The 17,315-nt window shown below is 41.8% G+C and overlaps 1 protein-coding gene across 1 annotated transcript; it reads right to left on the reverse strand.

The window, feature by feature from the left end:
* Nucleotides 1-14,516: 14,516 nt before the first annotated feature.
* Nucleotides 14,517-16,612, reverse strand: DEFB134 (defensin beta 134). The gene is made up of 2 exons (XM_028159582.2): nucleotides 16,555-16,612; nucleotides 14,517-14,659 (listed from the first exon to the last, which is right to left on the reverse strand). Exons 1-2 carry the CDS (start codon nucleotides 16,610-16,612, stop codon nucleotides 14,517-14,519), a joined length of 201 nt encoding a protein of 66 aa, XP_028015383.1.
* Between the last annotated feature and the right edge of the window lie 703 nt (nucleotides 16,613-17,315).

Raw genomic sequence — 17,315 nt, forward strand, 5'->3', positions numbered from 1 at the left:
GAAGCCACCTGCCTCATGATCCCAGGACGCAGCCAGCCGGAGAAGTCACCCACACTGCATCCCAGGGGAGACGGAGAAGCCACCCGCCTGTGGTCCAGGCACCAGCACCTGCAACTGGCTACAGCCTGGTAGACGGAGAAGCCACCCACCCTGCAGTCCCAGGCACCAGAACCTTTGGCTGGCTGTGGCCTGGGAGACGTAGAAGCTGCCCACCCTGCGGTCCCGGGTGCCAGCACAAGGCTGCAGCCCCGACAAAGGCACCTGCCCAGCATCTCCTGTGGCTGCAGCTGGCCTGGGTGTCTATGGCTGACCAGAGGGAGGGAAGCCCGGATCCCTGGTGCCTGTGGTTGGCTGGAGGAGGGAATCCTGGGTCCCAGATGCGGGGCCAAGACAGAGGTGGTTAGGGGCAATCATGCCAGCAGGGGAGCAGTTAGGGACAATCAGGTTGGCAGGAAGAAACAGTTAGGGGCAATCAGGTAGGCAGGTGAGAGTTTAGGAGCCAGCAGTTCTGGATTGTGAGAGGGATGTCCAACTACCCGTTATCCCCTGAAGGGTCCCAGATTGGAGAGGGTTCAGGCCGGGCTGAGGGACACCCTTCTTCCCACCCCCACATGCATGAATTTCATGCACCGGGCCACTAGTAAACATATAATAACAAAAAATGTTTGAGTCCCAATTTCAATGTCCAACAGTTCTGAGTCCCTGTTTCAATGTCAAACAGTTTCTTATGTGTACATGCCAGCAATGATATCTGGATGGTGGGCACATGGTAGCAATGTAGGTCTGACCCTCTCTGGTTTGGTTCTAGGCAACCTGCAGCGACACACAGCTTCTGACTGCTCGCATGGCAAGGCGTAGTCAGCGTCTTTCATCTCTGGACTGTTTCTCCTCTTGTCTTCGTGGTTGGAGCAGACCTGTCAATTCCTCTCTGTTGTAGGAATGCACCTGGTCTTGGAGTTGTTTTCTGAAAATATACAAACATATTCTCAACCAAAAGTTAATAAAGGAATCTTTTCTATATAATTGATTTGGGATCCTTTTTATTTTTGCCCAAATGATTTTCCTTTGTCTTATTTAGACACCATGTGTGTTTTTCATAGGTGTCTTGCTGTTAGCATTACAAATGAAAATTAATTTTGTAAAGTAAAAATTTTCTAGATGTAATTTACTTATAGGATATTTTTCCTTACATGATATTACCCTACTATCCCCCCTTTTTTGATTAATGGAAGCTTTTGTAAATTTTATAATGCAGTCTTGATAACTTTAAATTTTAATTTTTGCACAAAAATATGATTCCTTTAGGTTCATTGCATGTTCAAGAATTTTACCATGAGATGAACTACCAATAGAAATTTTAGTGACTACTTTAGGAACAGCTTTTTGTTCAGTACAATTAAATTTTCTTGAATATTCATTTATTTCAATTAGCCTATTTAAATTAATCTGAAAACTTGATTACTATTTTACTGTCAAATTTAATACTCTACCAACAATCTTAGTTTACCCTGTAAATATTAGTGGAAAAGATTATTTGCATTCTTGAGTAGGCCCTGAGCATTCCTGGTGCTAGGCTGGATTTAGTTATAGGGCAGCTGCTGTTGGCCAAGTCTCTGTTACCTGGGTCCCAATCTGAGCTGGGTGTGGGAAGCAAAGCAGCCATGTGGGCAGGAGACCTCCATCTGAAGGGATGAGGTTTCAGGCCCCTGCAAGGTTGGGGGGTTGAGGGTCTGTGCCCCATCTCTGTTGACCTCCAAGTTCTCTCCTGATGGCCCCTCTGTGACTGTGCCTGTCTTAGGTTGTTCCTTCCCTGAGGAATCTTACCCATCTCTAGCTAACCAATCATTCTCCAGGGCCAAGCAGGGTGATGTGAGGTTCAGTTCTGTCTCCTTGGTAGCCTATGTGATGAACATTCTTATACATATTTTTTGAGGCTTCTATGCAAGCATTTCTGTGGCTATATAGCCAGGTGTGACATTGATAGTCATAGGCCATGCATATACTTGGTTTCAGTAGATATTGCCAAATTGTCTTTCAAATTGGTGGAACCAATTTATATTCCCACCCATAGTTTTTGAGAGTTCTTATTGCTCACATCCTTTTCCACAATTAGTATTTTCTGCTTCTTTTTTCCATCCTGGGGGGGGGGGGCGGGGGAGCGAATAGTGATGACATATAGTGGTTTAATTTGCATTTCACTGATGACCAATAGAATTGAGCATCCATACTGTTGCAAATGGTAAAAACTCCTTTTTTACCACAGCGTAGTATTCCATTGTGTAGATGTACCACAGCTTTTTAATCCACTCATCTGCTGATGGGCACTTAGGCAATTTCCAAATCTTAGCTATGGTAAATTGTGCCACTATGAACATAGGGGTGCATATATCCTTTCTGATAGGTGTTTCTAGTTTCTTGGGATATATTCCTAGAAGTGGGATCACTAGGTCAAATGGGAATTCCATTTTTAGTTTTTGAGGAAACTTCATACTGTTCTCCACAGTGGCTGCACAAGGGTTCTTTTTTCTTCACAGCAGTGCACGAGGGTTCTTTTTTCTTCGCATCCTCACCAGCACTTGTCATTTTTTGATTGGTTGATGATAGCCATTCTGACAGGTGTGAGATGGTCATTTTGATTTGTATCTCTCGGATGATTAGTGACTTTGAGCATGTTTTCATATGTCTCTTGGCCTTATGTCTTCTTTCGAAAAGTATCTCTTTAGGTCCGTTGCCCATTTTTGATTGGGTTGTTTATCTTCCTTTTAAGTTGTATGAGTTCCCTGTAGATGTTGGAGATTAAGCCCTTATCGGAGATATCATTGGCAAATATGTTCTCCCATGCAGTGGGCCTTCTTGTTGTTTTGTTGAGGATTTCTTTTGCTGTGAAAAAGCTATTTATTTTGATGCAGTCCCATTTGTTTATTTTCTCTTTAGTTTCCATTGTCCTAGGAGCTGTATCGGTGAAGAAATTGCTTCGGCATATGTCTGAGATTTTGCTGCCTGTAGATTCCTCTTGCATTTTTATGGTTTCCCGTCTTATGTTTAAGTTCTTTATCCATTTTGAGTTTATTTTGTGTATTGTGTAAGTTGGTGGTCTAGTTTCATTTTTTTGGCATGTATCTGTCCAATTTTCCTGACACCATTTTTTGAAGAGACTGTCTTGACTCCATTGTATGTTCATGCCTTCTTTGTCAAATATTAATTGAGCATAGTGGTTTGGGTCAATTTCTGGGTTCTCTATTCTATTCCATTGATCTATATGTCTGTTCTTGTGCCAGTACCAGGCAGTTTTGAGAACAGTGGCTTTGTAATACAGCTTGATATCTGGTATTGAGATCCCACCTACTTTGTTCTTCTTTCTCAGGATTGCTGCAGCTATTTGGGGTCTTTTTTAAATTCCAGTTTTGGAGAGTTCGTTCCAGGTCATGAAATATACCATTGGTATTTTAATTCTACCACTGAAATTTAACTGTAGCTGCCATTGTGGTTGGTGCTGTCATATTCACACTGATGACTTTCCATATTATTGGGAAAAAGAAAGGACTTCCACATTCTGTGTAGGCTTCACTGAGCCAGCCTTATGTTGATCCATACTAAAGTAGGGTAAATATCCCTGTTCTGTACTTTTTTTTCATTACCTAGGCATTAAATCAATGCGGCTCATGGTCTCAGGTCTCACAGAGTCTCTTTTGAAAACAGCATTTACTGCTACTTCCTGCAATCTCTTCTGCACACAACTCAGGAAGATGTTTATGTGGCTTGAAGGGAAAAAGATACCATCCTATGGAGTCCATATTCCTCTCTGCTTCCAGGAATCTTTGCAAAAATTGTCCCCCTTATATCCATCCCCTTCTCCACATACAACTGAACTTATGCCAGTAGATTAAGGTCAATAGCAGCCTTCCAACTCCACACAAAGACCTCACTTCAATGGATGTAAAAAGTATATGGAACAACCCATCTAACTGCTTGGATGCATTTCAAAGTAAGTTACAAACATCAGTCACCTGTCCCTAGAATTATATTATTACCCCAGAATTATATTATTACTTGGAGTTTAATAGTTTTCCTTTTTGTTTGTTAATCCTCACCCGAGAATATTTTTTCCATTGATTTTTAGAGAAAGTGCAAGGAATGGGGAGAGACAGAGAGAGAGAGAGAGAAACATCAATGTGAGAGAGACACATTGCTTGGTTGCATCCCACATGACCCCTGACCAGGGCCCAGGATCGAGCATGCAATTAAGGTATGTGCCCTTGACTGGAATTGAACCCAGGATCCTTCAGTCCTCGGCCGAAACTCTATTCACTGAGCAACATCAGCCAGGAACTAGCTTTTTAAAAATATATTAAAAAAACAAAATTTACATACAATGAAATGCAAAGATCTTGAGTGGACCAGTCTAAGAGCTTTGACAAATGCATATACTTATGTAATGTAAACCTTATCAAGATCTCAAATATTTACATCACTCCAGAAAGTTCCCTCATTCCCCTTTCACTTGATATTTGCTACCAACTTGTATTTTCTGAGCAACAATTTCTGCTATGTTTCATATTAACAATATGTTAAGTTTGTCTATTCTAGAAGTTTATATGTATGTTATTATTAGAGTACATACTCTCTTGTGTAAGGATTTTACCTTCACTTAGATAATATTTTTATGTTTTTCTCATGATGTTGCTTATATCCACAGTCCATTCCTTTTTATTGCTGCATAGTATTTTATGGCTTCATAAAATTTGTTTATCAGTTCTCTTGAGGCACATCAAAATGCTTCCACATTTTTGGCTATTGCAATAAAGCTGCAATGAACATTCTTGTAAAAATAATTCTGTGAAAATAAGCTTTGATTTCTCTTGGGTCAATACCCATGAGTGGAGTTTCTCAGACATGGGTTAGTTGTCCATTTAGTTTTCTTTTTATTCTTTTTAAAAATTGATTTCAAAGAGGAAGGGAAAAGGAGAGAAAGATAGAAACATCAACGATGAGAGAGAATCATTGATTGCTGCCTCCTGCACTCCCCTACTGGGGATCGAGTCTGCAACCTGGGCATGTGCCCTTAACCAGAATCAAACCTGAGACCTTTCAGTCCACAGGCCAAAACTTTTATGCACTGAGCCAAACCAGCTAGAGCTAGTTTTCTTTTTAAATGACTTTACTGATCTATAATTCACATTCTATAATACCATAAAATTCATCTCTTTAGAGTGTATGATTCAGTGGTTTTTAGTATATTCACAGAGTTGTGCAATCATTACTATAATATATTTTAGAATACTTTTTATCACCCCCAAAGAAACTATAGCAGTTACTCCCTCTATTAGTGTGCTAGGATTCCCATAACATAGTAGCACAAATCAATGAAAATTTATTATAGCAGTGTCTTGAGGCTAGAAAGTGTAAGAGTAAGATATCCACAGGGCTGGTTCTTTGTAAAGGCTGTGAGAGAGAATCTGTTTCATGCACCTCACCCAGCTTCTGGTGGTTTCCTGACATTCCTTGGTCTATGGAAGCATAACTCCAATTTCTGTCTTTATCTTTACATGGTATTCTCCTAGTTTGCATGTGTCTGTGTCCAACTTTCCCTATGTATAAGGACATCAGTCATACTTAATTAGGGACCATCCTAATGACCTTATCTGAAAATCTGCATCAACCTTATTTTTAAGTTAGATCACATTCTGAGGAGCTGGGGGTTAGAACTTCACCATATGTCTTTTGGAGGCACACGATTCAATCTATAACAGTCTTCCCTATAGCCTCCCAAAATTCATGTCATTCTCACATGTAAAATATACTCATCTCACCCCAACATACCCAAAAGCTAGTATTTATTCCAGCATGACTCTTAAGTCCAAAATCTCATCTAAATAGCATCAAAAGTAGGTACAGACAACAAGTTATCTGCTTCCAAAATACATCTCCATGACCAGGGTTAGGGTGGTTACTAGAAAAGAGGCAGACTCAATGTGAATGAATTAAATAGATGTTGTTTCTCCAGACTCTATTCTGGATTCCGACAGGAAGCCTGCCCATAAGCCACTGGGAATACCTCACCTGAGGATTCTTCATCTGGTCTGTGTGTCAACCCCACATTTCTCCTGACTGTGTTGCCAGCTTCTTGTAAGCACTCCTGATGGTGGTGTTGAGAATGAGCTCTGTAGACAGGAAGTATGCACAGAAAAGAAGCTAAGTTTGTGGGTAAGGGAGAAATCACAATCTTGAGCTGTGGTGCCATCTTTGGAAAAACTTAAAGAGTTTTTCAGTGGTCAGCCTGGTGCACTGTAACATTGAGAGGAGACACACAAGGTTAAGAATTCTTCCACAATAGGATGCATGAAGTATGGAGCAAATATATCCATATAAAGTCAGAAAACCTCCCAGCTATAAACAAGACCAACAAAATATACTTTCCATGTGAAGACAGCTAGTAATGATTGGAGAACACTGCTACTTGAGATTTAACATAAGAAATGCAAAACAAGAAACATGAAAAATGAAGAAAACATGACATCACAAAAGATCACAATAATTCTCTAATAATTGAACCCAAAGACAAAAGGATCTGCAATTTACTTTAGAAATAATTAAAAATATCTCAGTGAACTTCGAACAAATAAACAAACAAAACCTAACAACCCCAGAAAGACAATTTAAAAAATCAGGAAACAATACACAAACAAAATGAGAAATATAACAAAGAGCTAGAAATCATTTAAAAAAAACCCCATCAAAACACCCAAATAGAAATTCTGGAGGTGAAGAATAAATGAATAAGATTAAAAAAATTAAAATGAAGAGCATCAAAAGCAAGATTCTCTATCTTCAAAGAGAAGATGGAATCAGTGGATTAGAAAATAGAAACTTTGAAGTAACCCAGTCAGAAGAGAACTATCTATATAATAAAAGCATCAGCGACTGTTATGGCAGAACAACCAGAATGACCGGTCACTATGATGCACACTGACCACCAGTGGTCCTGCTCAGCCAGAAGCCGGGCTCACTGCTGGTGAGTGCAACAGCGGTGGCGGGAGCCTCTCCTGCCTCTGCAGCAGCACTAGGAAGCAGTGAGCCGAGTGTTAAGGAGCAGTGAGCAGGCAGGCAGTAAGGAGCGAGGGGTCCTGGACTGCAAGAGGGCACAGGCTGGGCTGAGGGGACCCCTCCCCCCCCCCAGTGCACAAATTTTGTGCACCAGGCCTATAGTGAGAAAATAAAAAAAGAGAGCAAAGAAAGCCTACATAATGTATGGAGTACCATTAAAAGAATAAATATTAGAATTATAACAGTTCCAGAAGGAAAAGAAAGGGAGAAGGAGTAGATAGTTTATTTAAAGATATAATAGCTGAGAAATTCCCATGCTGAGGAGAAGTTTAATATCCAAATTCATTAAGCTAATAGATATCCTCATTATTTTGATTCAAAATGATATTCCATAAGACCCATTATAATGAAACTGTCAAAAATCAAAGACAGCCTGGCTGGCATGGCTCAGCATTGACATAGGAATCAGGAGGTCATGGTTTGATTCTTGGTCAGGGCACATACCTGGGTTGTGGGCTTGATCCCCAGTCTGGGGCATGCAGGAGGCAGCTGATCAATGATTCTCTCTCATCATTGATGTTTTATATCTCTCTCCCTCTTCATTCATCTAAGAAATCAATAAAAGTATATTAAAAAAAATCAAAGACAAAGAGAGAATCCTAAAAGCAGCATGATAAAAAAAGTAACCTAAAAAGGACCCTATTAGGTTCTCAGTGAATTTCTCAGCAGAAACCTTATAGGTCAGGAGAAAGTCATATGATATATTTAAAGTGCTGAAAGATCAAATGTCAGCCAAGCATACTCTGTCTGGCAAAGTTATCCTTCAGAAGTGAGTGAAAAATAAAAACTTTCCCAGAAAAGTAAAAGTTGAGACAATTCTTCACCACTATCCCTGTCTTACAAGACATGCTGAGGGACTATTTCAAACAGAAATAAAGAGAGACTAACTAGTTACATGAAAATATATGAAAATATGCAATACTTTGGCATAGATATATAAACTGTCAGAATTAGAAAACTCAAATTCTGCAATATGATGATGTGCTAACCATTTAACTATGGTATAAAGGTCAAAATAACTATAGCTACTATAAATTTAACAAATACACAATATAAAAAGTGGTAAATTCTGATATCACAAACATAAAAGAGGATAAATAAAAGGGTAGATTTATTTTTAAAAATATTTTTATTGATTTCAGAGAGAAAAGGAGAGGGAGAGAGATAGAAACATCAATAATGAGAGAGAATCATTGATCGGCTGGCTACTCCTGCATGCCCCCTACTGGGGATTAAGTCCACAATGCGGACATGTGCCCTTGACTGGAATAGAACCCAGGACTCTTCAGTCTGTAGGTTGATGCTCTAACCACTGAGCCAAATCAGGTAGAGCCAGGTACATTTTCTGTAGGTGATTAAGGTTAAGTTGTTGCCAGAGAATCAAATTCCTTCCTCGCTGATGAGAGTGGGGTCCTTGGGGTGCTGCTGAAATAAGTGTTTTCAAAGTTCCCCCTGGGAGAATGACATGTAGTAAAAGACTTTATTTTGTGTAGTTACATTCCTCAGTTTCTAATGTCCCTTAAACCAGTCCAGAAAAAGGTGGTGTAAGTGTTCCTTTAGAGCCAAAAGCAGGACCAGTGTCCAGAGCTTCCGTTCCATGTTGCAGCCCCGTCTAGTGAATTGAGTCCAGATTCAGTCCATTAATCCATGGTGTGGAGTCCACATGGCTGACGGCCACATGGGCGAATACAGGAGAATGCACCTGCATTTTTTCTTGCTGCTTTTAGGAATCCCAAGAGAGCGAGAGGGCCAAGAACCAAGAGCTCAAGCAAGCTCCCTTTGTCTAGGAGTTTAAATATTGAGGTTTTGAGCTCTTGCAGTGGCCATGCCTATTCTGGCCACTGGTTTGTTTCCAGGTGTGACTGTCAGGTAAGCATCTTCCCATGTCACCCAGACCTTCATGGGCCTAGATCTATTATCCAGTCCCTTCCCCCATCCATGAGTAGGGAACAGTCTTGGAGAGTGTTAGATTGCAGCTTTCTGGCAAAGCTATATAAATGGCATGCCTAAACCAGGATTATCTAGTCTTCCCTTTACTCCTTTCATGTGAATAATACCCAGATTATTACAATGGTATCAAAGTTGCTTCCAGCAAAATGGACTGTTAAATCTAGAAAGTGTTTTATGTAGATCCCATGGTAGCCACAAAGCAAAGGCAGATAGTAGATTCACAGAGGATAAAGAGAAGGGAATCTGAGCCCACCACTGACAAGCATCAATTCACAAAGGCAGGCAGCAAGAGAGGAACTACAAAACAGCCAGAAAGCAAATGGCATTAGTAAGTCCTTATAGATCAATAATCTACGTGAAAATGAATCGATTTCTCCAATCAAAAGGTCAGAGTGACTGCAAGGATAGAAAAGCAAAGCAAAGCCAAATAAAACAAACAAGTAAACAAACAATAACAATAACAAAAACAAGACCCAACTATATGCTGCTACAAGAGATTCACTTCAGCTTTAAGGATTCAGGCTCAAAGGGAAGGGTTGCAAAGAATATTCCATTGAAGTGGAAACAAAAAGAAATTATAGGTAGCTATGCTTATAAAGGACAGCTAACTTCATTCTCAAGGAAGTTGCCTATGCAGTTGGACCTGTATTCCATACTTGAGGAAAGTTTAGAAGTATAATTAATTTGGAAATGAGAAGGAACTTCTCTTTGGAATAAAACAAAGAATTCATAGTTTGACTCAGAAGAGAAGAATTGCAAACTCAAGTAAATATACAAATGAATGAGGGTTTCCAGTACTTAAGCAAATGCAATGCAATTTACACAGTACATTTTGAAAAAGGTGTTCTAGAATAGAAAGAATCAGAAAACCCAAATGCTGTTCTTTGTGGGATTTAAATTTAATTAATCAAGCCATACATGATCATTTTTACCTTATAGCTCATTACAGCACAAGTTCAAACCACAGGGACCATTCCACCATTCTGTGAGATAAGAGAAGGGGAGCCTGCCTGGTGTAGCTCAGTAGTTGAGTGTCAACCTATGAATCAGGAGGTCATGGTTCAATTCCTGTTATGGGGATATGGTTGCAGGATAGATCCCCAGTGGGGGGAATGCAAGAGGCAGCCGATCAATGATTTTCTCTCATCATTGATGTTTTTATCTCTCTCTCCCTCTCCTTCCTCTCTGAAATCAATTATATATATATATATATATATATATATATATATATATATATCTAATCTAATAATAGACAAATATGCAAATTGACCGCACCTTCGCTACACCTAAGCCACGCCCACCAGCCAAGCCACGCCCACCAACCAATCAGGATGAATATGCAAATTGCCCCAACAAAGATGGCGGCTAATTTGCATATCAAGACAGCGTCCAAAGAAGCCAACAGCTGCAGAAGGGAGTAAAGCTTCGAAGAAGCAAGCAAGCGGGGGGGGGGTGGGTGGGTGGGGGCGGGGGGGGGCGGGGCGGAGGCGTGGCCGGGGGAGAAGGGCGGGGCAGAGGCGGGGCCGGGGGAAGGAGAAGGGCGGGGCGGAGGCGGGGCCAGGGGTGAAGGAAAACAAGGGAGGGCTGGAAGAGAAGGCGGGGCGGGCGGAGCGGAGGTGGGGCCGGGGGCGAAGGGAAACGCGGGTGGGCTGGAGGAGAAGGCGAGGCGGGTGATAAAGGTGGAGTGGAGGCGGGGCCAGGGGCGAAGGGAAACGCGGGAGGGCTGGAGGAGAAGGCGAGGCGGGTGATAAAGGTGGAGTGGAGGTGGGGCCGGGGGCGAAGGGAAATGCGGGCGGGCTGGAGGAGAAGGTGAGGCTGGGGACAAGGTAGGGGCGGAGGCGGGGCGGGGGAGAAGGGAAATGCGGGCGGGCTGGAGGAGAAGGTGAGGCGGGCGAACAAGGGAGGAACAGAGGCAGGGTAGAGTGCAGCAGGAAATCCTATTGCAGGATTTTTTTCCTGCAACGGGAAAGCTAGTATATATATATATGTGAAGGGGAGAAGATAAAGATGTCTCTGTCTCTCTGGCTTATGGGAAACAAGTGGGTAAAGAGAGTCACTCAGAATACTAGGAAAACAAATGGATTTCCCCCCCTCTACCTTATCTTGACTCACTGTGGATAAGATAAGCAAAAGGAGAAGGCAGAGTTAAAATCTATCTTGTGGTTCTTGCTGTGATCTCTGAATCTTTAAAGGGTCAGTTCAAGTTGATCAGCTCCTTAGCTAAACGAGAGACATCAATTCCACTTTTTATTTAAGTAAGAAGCTTTCTTTCAAGCCTGCACACCCCCCCCCCCCCCCCCCCCCCCACACACACACTATGATGAAGCCTTTATTATACAGAGTGAGGAGATAAGGACACTTCATTCTAGATTGAAATACTGGCTCATGTTAGACAATACTGGGGTTTTGCCAGAAGACATAACTCTTTCTTGCCCTTGAGGTTTCTCAAAATCTCAATTACAAATTCTAGACATACCAGTTATCACTTTGAAACAATGCAATTTTTGCTGCTGGATGAATGGGATATCAGAGAGTGATATCCAGTGTTAACATAAAAAACCATTAGAACCTGTAAAGAATTTTTGTGAGTTTATTTGAGCCAAACTGTCGACATATGCCAGGAAGCAGAACCTCAACGAATTGAGATAATGCTCTGGAGAATGGCGGGTTACATCTGTATTTATACATTGCAATCAAAGGAAAGGGATGTAGTTGGGTTACATGAAATCCATTGGTGGTGATAGACTAGAGAGGCAGGAGAAAGCAAAGCAGGGAACCCCCTGGGATTGGATAAAAAGTAAAATGATAGACACATACTTAGGTCGGTGCAGGAACAATTAACATAACAATGAAGGAATTTGTGGTCTCTGTCCTGGAGCCCAGGCACATTAGGTTGTGCCTCAAGGGGTCCAGAAAAAGGGAAGTTACAAGTTACCCAGACATTTCAAGGGTATGATATATTAGGTGCAAAAAGACAGATGGGCTCAGTTAAGGTAAAGGTTGACTTTGTCAGTGAAGATACCAGCTGAGGATGCAACTACCCACCATAACTGCTTTTAGTTAAAGTTTAATTTCAGACCATCCTTTGTGGTTACTTTAGGTCTCTGAGTTTTCAAGACTTCCATGCAGGCCTTCCCTGAGCTTGTCAGGTTAGCATGTGGAAAGTGATACTTCAACTTTCCCAATAATTACTGGATTGTTTTCAAGTTTTAGTTTATCTGTGTCTTGAGAACATACATCTGAAGTGAAAGAGTAAAAGAAGGCTGTCTGGGATGTTATGAGGCTGCAGTTCCAGAAGATTCAGTGTTCTTCAAATAAGCCTGGCTGGTGTGGCTCAGCAGTTGAGCGATGACCTATGAGCCAGGAGATCATGGTTTGATTCCCAGTCAGGGCACATGCCTGAGTTGTGGGCTTGATCCCCAGGGGGGTGGGGAATGGTGGGGTGAGAGGAAGGGGACTATGCAGGAGGCAGCTGATCAATGATTCTCTCTCATCATGGATGTTTCTGTCTTTCTCTCCCTCTCTGAAATAAATATATATATGGAATCCCCTGCCTCCTTTAGAACATGGTAGTTTTCCTGGGCCCTGTCTTGATACATTCCATACTCTGGATACTTAACAACCGAGGTTACCATTCCAGGCCATCTCTCATACCATTGTATTTAACCTATCTCCCCTAATGACTCCATAGTATGGGCCTCTGAGAGAAAGACACACTCTACTATATTCTTAGGATCTCCCCAGTTAACACAGTACTGGATTTTAGCACAGGCTGAACAATGTCTGGGAGGGTAGAACACCTCACAACCCCTCATTCCTTTTCACCTACTATTCCTTCATCTCTTCCCAGTTGCAGCAAGGAGGCTGGAAAGGCAGTGCTGTCATTTTAGGCCAGGACTTAGCCATTGTTTCCTCTGCCCTATACCCTGTCAGCAGTTGGCTCTTTGCAGCTAGAGTTTTACACTCTCAGAATTACTACAAAGTCCAAACTGTATTCAACACTGAAGCGAAAGAAAATAGCTACACAATCAGAATCTCTACCCCCCTCTGCCACCCCGCCCCTCTTCCTGAGCAGCACATGCAGTCTTTCCACACTCAAGCATCTGTATATGGGTTAATGGTGTTGAGCAGTTGGGTAGACATTCAATAGCATCACAGTAGTCAGTAAGACAACCAGCACAATGCAAGTTGCTAGGTTGGCCTGTTATCTATATAATAAAAAGCCCAAGGGATCGTTACAATCAAACGACCAGAACGACCAGTCGCTATGATGTTCACTGACCACCAGGGGACAGACGCTCAATACTGGAGCTGCCCTCTGGTGGTCTGTGCACTCCCATTTGGGAAGTGCCACTCAACCAGAAGCCAGGCTTATGACTAGCGAGCACTAAGGAGCAGTGAGCCTAGCAGTAAGGAGCAGCCAGTAGGCGGGCAGTAAGGAGTGAGGGGTCCTGGACTGTGAGAGGATGCAGGCTGGGCTGAGGCCCCCCCATCTAGTGCATGAATTTCATGCACCAAGCTTATAGTACTTTTATAAGTTTGGCTGACAAAGAAAACAATGAATCCAGATGGATTTAGATAATTTATTAACTGACACACGCATCAAAGCATGGTGTTAGCAGCTAGTCTCACAGGATGATACCCCACCAGAGAGGCCAGATGATGGGCAGCAGAAGTGGTGGTCCACTCTGCTGCTCAGGAGATAACTTTACACCATAGCCAAGTGGTCTCATAGCCTGGACCCTAAGCAGGCTGAGGTGGAAAGTTCCATGCTTTCACTCTCTGAAACCAGGAAGGTGATTGAGAACCTGTCTCATGGCAGCCCATCACTACATGGCCTTTCTCCTTGTGTGTCAAGAAGAACTGCAGGGTCAGGCCCAGTCAAGACTCAAGCCAGCCTGCAGTTAGGCCTTGCCTATGTGTTCTATGTGAGAGATGCACAAGGTCAACAGGAGGCCAGGACAGATCTGCTCCTCTGTAGATGGGAGGAGCAAAGAAAAGGTAAGTGGGGAGCTGAAGGAATGGTAGAGCCTAAGTATAAAGAGACGTTTTTATAATTTGAAGCCTCTCTGAATAATCAATATATCCTTTCTATGAGTAAAGAGATAAATAGGCACTGAGGAGAGCCCGGATATCATTTTGAAGTGGAAAAATGTATTCTAAGGTGTTTTCCTGAGAAGCTTAGTTGCTTTTAGGAAAGCTGTAGGCCAGCTTTAAAAATCCAAAATCTGGAGTGGGGTGGGGGGTGGCAATGGTAAGATATGTACACATATAATACCTTAATAAAAAAAATTGAAAAAAAAAATCCAAAATCTTAAGAATCTGAAGGCTTATAAAAAATGCTAAAGTTTAACAGGTGTGGGCACATCACAGTGCCACCGTTTAGTATACATTCCTTGGCCGTGTGAAAGATGGGGGTGGTCAGGGCTTTCAAGGTACTTGACATTCACTGGCTTCTCATGTCAGGGTTCGGGGTTTCCTTTCACACAGCACTCCAGCTGAAACATACAGTAGGCAACTAACATTTCACTTCGATAGCACTCGAGTCTGCAGATGCCATTTCCATAGCATTTCTGGTGTATTTCTGATGATATTGGATTCAAGCCTGGAAAGACAATGAATGGAAGGAGAATTTACTATAGACCTGTTTGGACTATAAAATAACAAGGCCCTCCCCCCCTTTTTTTTTTACTACACTGGATTCCAAGGGACTAGTCATAATGACTGATTCTGTTGGAATCAATTGATTCTGATAGAATTTAATTAATTCTAATAGATTCTGATTGAAAAAAAGGTAGCTTGTGCTATGGATTGAATTGCAGCCCTCTCTCCCCAATTCATATGTTGAAACCCTAATCCTCAGTGTGACAGTATTTGGAGATTGGGACTTCAGGAGGTAATTAAATAAGGTCATAATGGGGATGGCTGGGAGAGATAAATGGGGGAAAAAGGGGACGTATGTAATACTTTCAACAATAAATAATTAAAAAAAAGGTAATAACAGTGAGGCCCTAATGCATTAGGATTTGTGGCCTAAATTAATAGGACTGGTAGACTTATTGGTAGAAGACACAGAAAGAAGATGGCAGAAAATATAACTCATCAGAAACTGAATCGACCTACAGTTGATCTTGGACTTTCCAGCCTCTAGAACTATGAGAAAATAAAGTTTTTTTTTTTTTTAAAGCCATGAAGTCTGTGGTATTTTGTTATGTCAGTCTGAGCTAAGACAATTAGTAACTTGGAAGTTTGCCTAAATTGGTCAAATAATAACTTGAAACCATCAAATTACCTATGTATGAAATCAGATTTGGGATCTCTTATTAGAGCCCAAGGCATTAGAGCTGGGCTTACAATTTTGTAGACATGCTACTCCACAGGATCATTAAAATATGAATGTTTCTTCATGCTCACGTGTAAGAAGGCGTTAAAAGGACAAGAGTGCCAGTATTTGTCCATGTGTAAATATTTTGAGCCAATGCATACCCTATCCAAGTCATCATGCCCTGGAGGGTAATTGTCCTATAGGAAAAAAGAAGGGATCAGGGTTATTTAGCTGGCAAGAAGGAAGCCTGAAGAGATGAAATGTAATGGTCTGCATAGGAGATGAGAAAGTCCTATGAAAAAGACTAGCCATGGGAATGTATAAGACACTAAATGGAATATTATAGACTACATGCAATTGTCTGGAGATCTGTCGTCATAAACCATAGTGGAATCGGTCCCACTAAGAGCTTTAAAAGGCCTGAATCCTAGGGATTCTTAATTTCAGCCCATTGAGTTATATGATCTGAAAATCTGGTTCATTTGCCTAGAGAATACTGCAGGGAGGGTGAGAAATTAAATGGGACCATCTAACATATGCATTTGAATTGATTCCACGGAGTGAGGAGAATATTCAAGATGAGATTTCTAAAGTCAGAACATGAGGCCAGTTAGTCTTTCATGCCTTTTATCACATAGGACCTCATTAATTTTCTTGGAACAAGCAGTTCCACATCTGCTCCACCATGTACTTAAGGCATCTACAAATAGTAACTTTACGCAATTTCCGCATATTAGGAGGCTTAAAATGTCATCACCACTTGCTGGTTTTGACTAGTATGACTAGATATGTTCCTGAACTAGAGACAAACTAGTGGCAAAATAAAATGGGACATCACTAATGAAAATATAATGGTACTTCTCATAAGTCAGGTCCTGCACATATTACTTTAGGCATATGCTATACATTATACCATTTAATTCTTGCTAGTATTATTATTTCTGTTCTCTAAGTGAAGAGACTGAGGCTCAGAGAAGCTCAGGCTTTTGCCTACAGAGGTACAGCTAACAAGTTGGAGAGCCAAGATGCAAGTTCAGACCTCGCTGACATCAAAGCTGCTTGATGCTTTTTCACCTTTGAAAATTAAAGGGTCCATGGTGGGAGGACATGCATAGGTTTGCTTAGTGGAATTGCTTGTCTCTAGAAAGGACCCCCGAGGAAGATTTCCACTTTACCTGCCAGCGCTGGTTCCCAGGAGAGGAGAAAGACAAACACAATGAGCCGAGGCTTCATGGCTGGGCTCTGCTGTGGAGGAGGCTGGTGGTAGGGTTTGGCACCGGCTGTCAGAGAGCAGAAAGGGAAGCACTCAGGTCTGAGGTGTGGCCTGCTCCAGTTGGATATGCTACACTGATCTCTCCCGAGGCACCTGAGTTGGCAAAGCTCAGATGAGGGAAAACTGACAGCTGTCCCCATTCGACAGCTTTTCCTTTTGAAAAAGGCACTGGTCCCCCACCTGGGTTTTCCAAAAGTACTAATGGAGACCTGGGAACGATATGCTATTTCTTTTTAAAATATATTTTTATTGATTTCAGAGAGGAAGGGAGAGGGAGAGAGAGATAGAAGCATCATGATGAGAGAAAATCATTGATCGGCTGCCTCCTGAGGATCGATCCTACGACCTGGGACCCTTCAGTCACCAGGTCGATGCTCTATCCACGGAACCAAACCAGTCACAAAGGTCAATCTTCACTTTAACTGAGCCTGCCTGCTGTCTTTTTTTTTTTTTTTGCATCTATGATAACACACCTGAAAACACACATTTGAAATATCAAAGTAATTTGCTTTTTTCCAGACCCCTCAAAGCACAACCACTGCCTTAGAGCAAAGACAACAAATCCCATCATTGTTATCATTATCAGAGTAATTATTGATTGTTAACTATTCTATACCCACAAATGTAAAAGAAGTATGTGTCTATTCATTTTACTTTTTATCC

This window comes from Eptesicus fuscus, chromosome 6 (assembly GCF_027574615.1).
Source record: "Eptesicus fuscus isolate TK198812 chromosome 6, DD_ASM_mEF_20220401, whole genome shotgun sequence".
Taxonomy (NCBI): domain Eukaryota; kingdom Metazoa; phylum Chordata; class Mammalia; order Chiroptera; family Vespertilionidae; genus Eptesicus; species Eptesicus fuscus.

Bases quoted from the DNA above. Each gene is read 5' to 3' on its own strand.
- DEFB134 (XM_028159582.2), bottom strand. From the start codon at position 16,612: ATGAAGCCTCGGCTCATTGTGTTTGTCTTTCTCCTCTCCTGGGAACCA. The intron at 14,660-16,554 runs GTAAAGTGGAAA...TTGTCTTTCCAG, and splicing joins CTGGGAACCAGCGCTGGCAG to GCTTGAATCCAATATCATCA.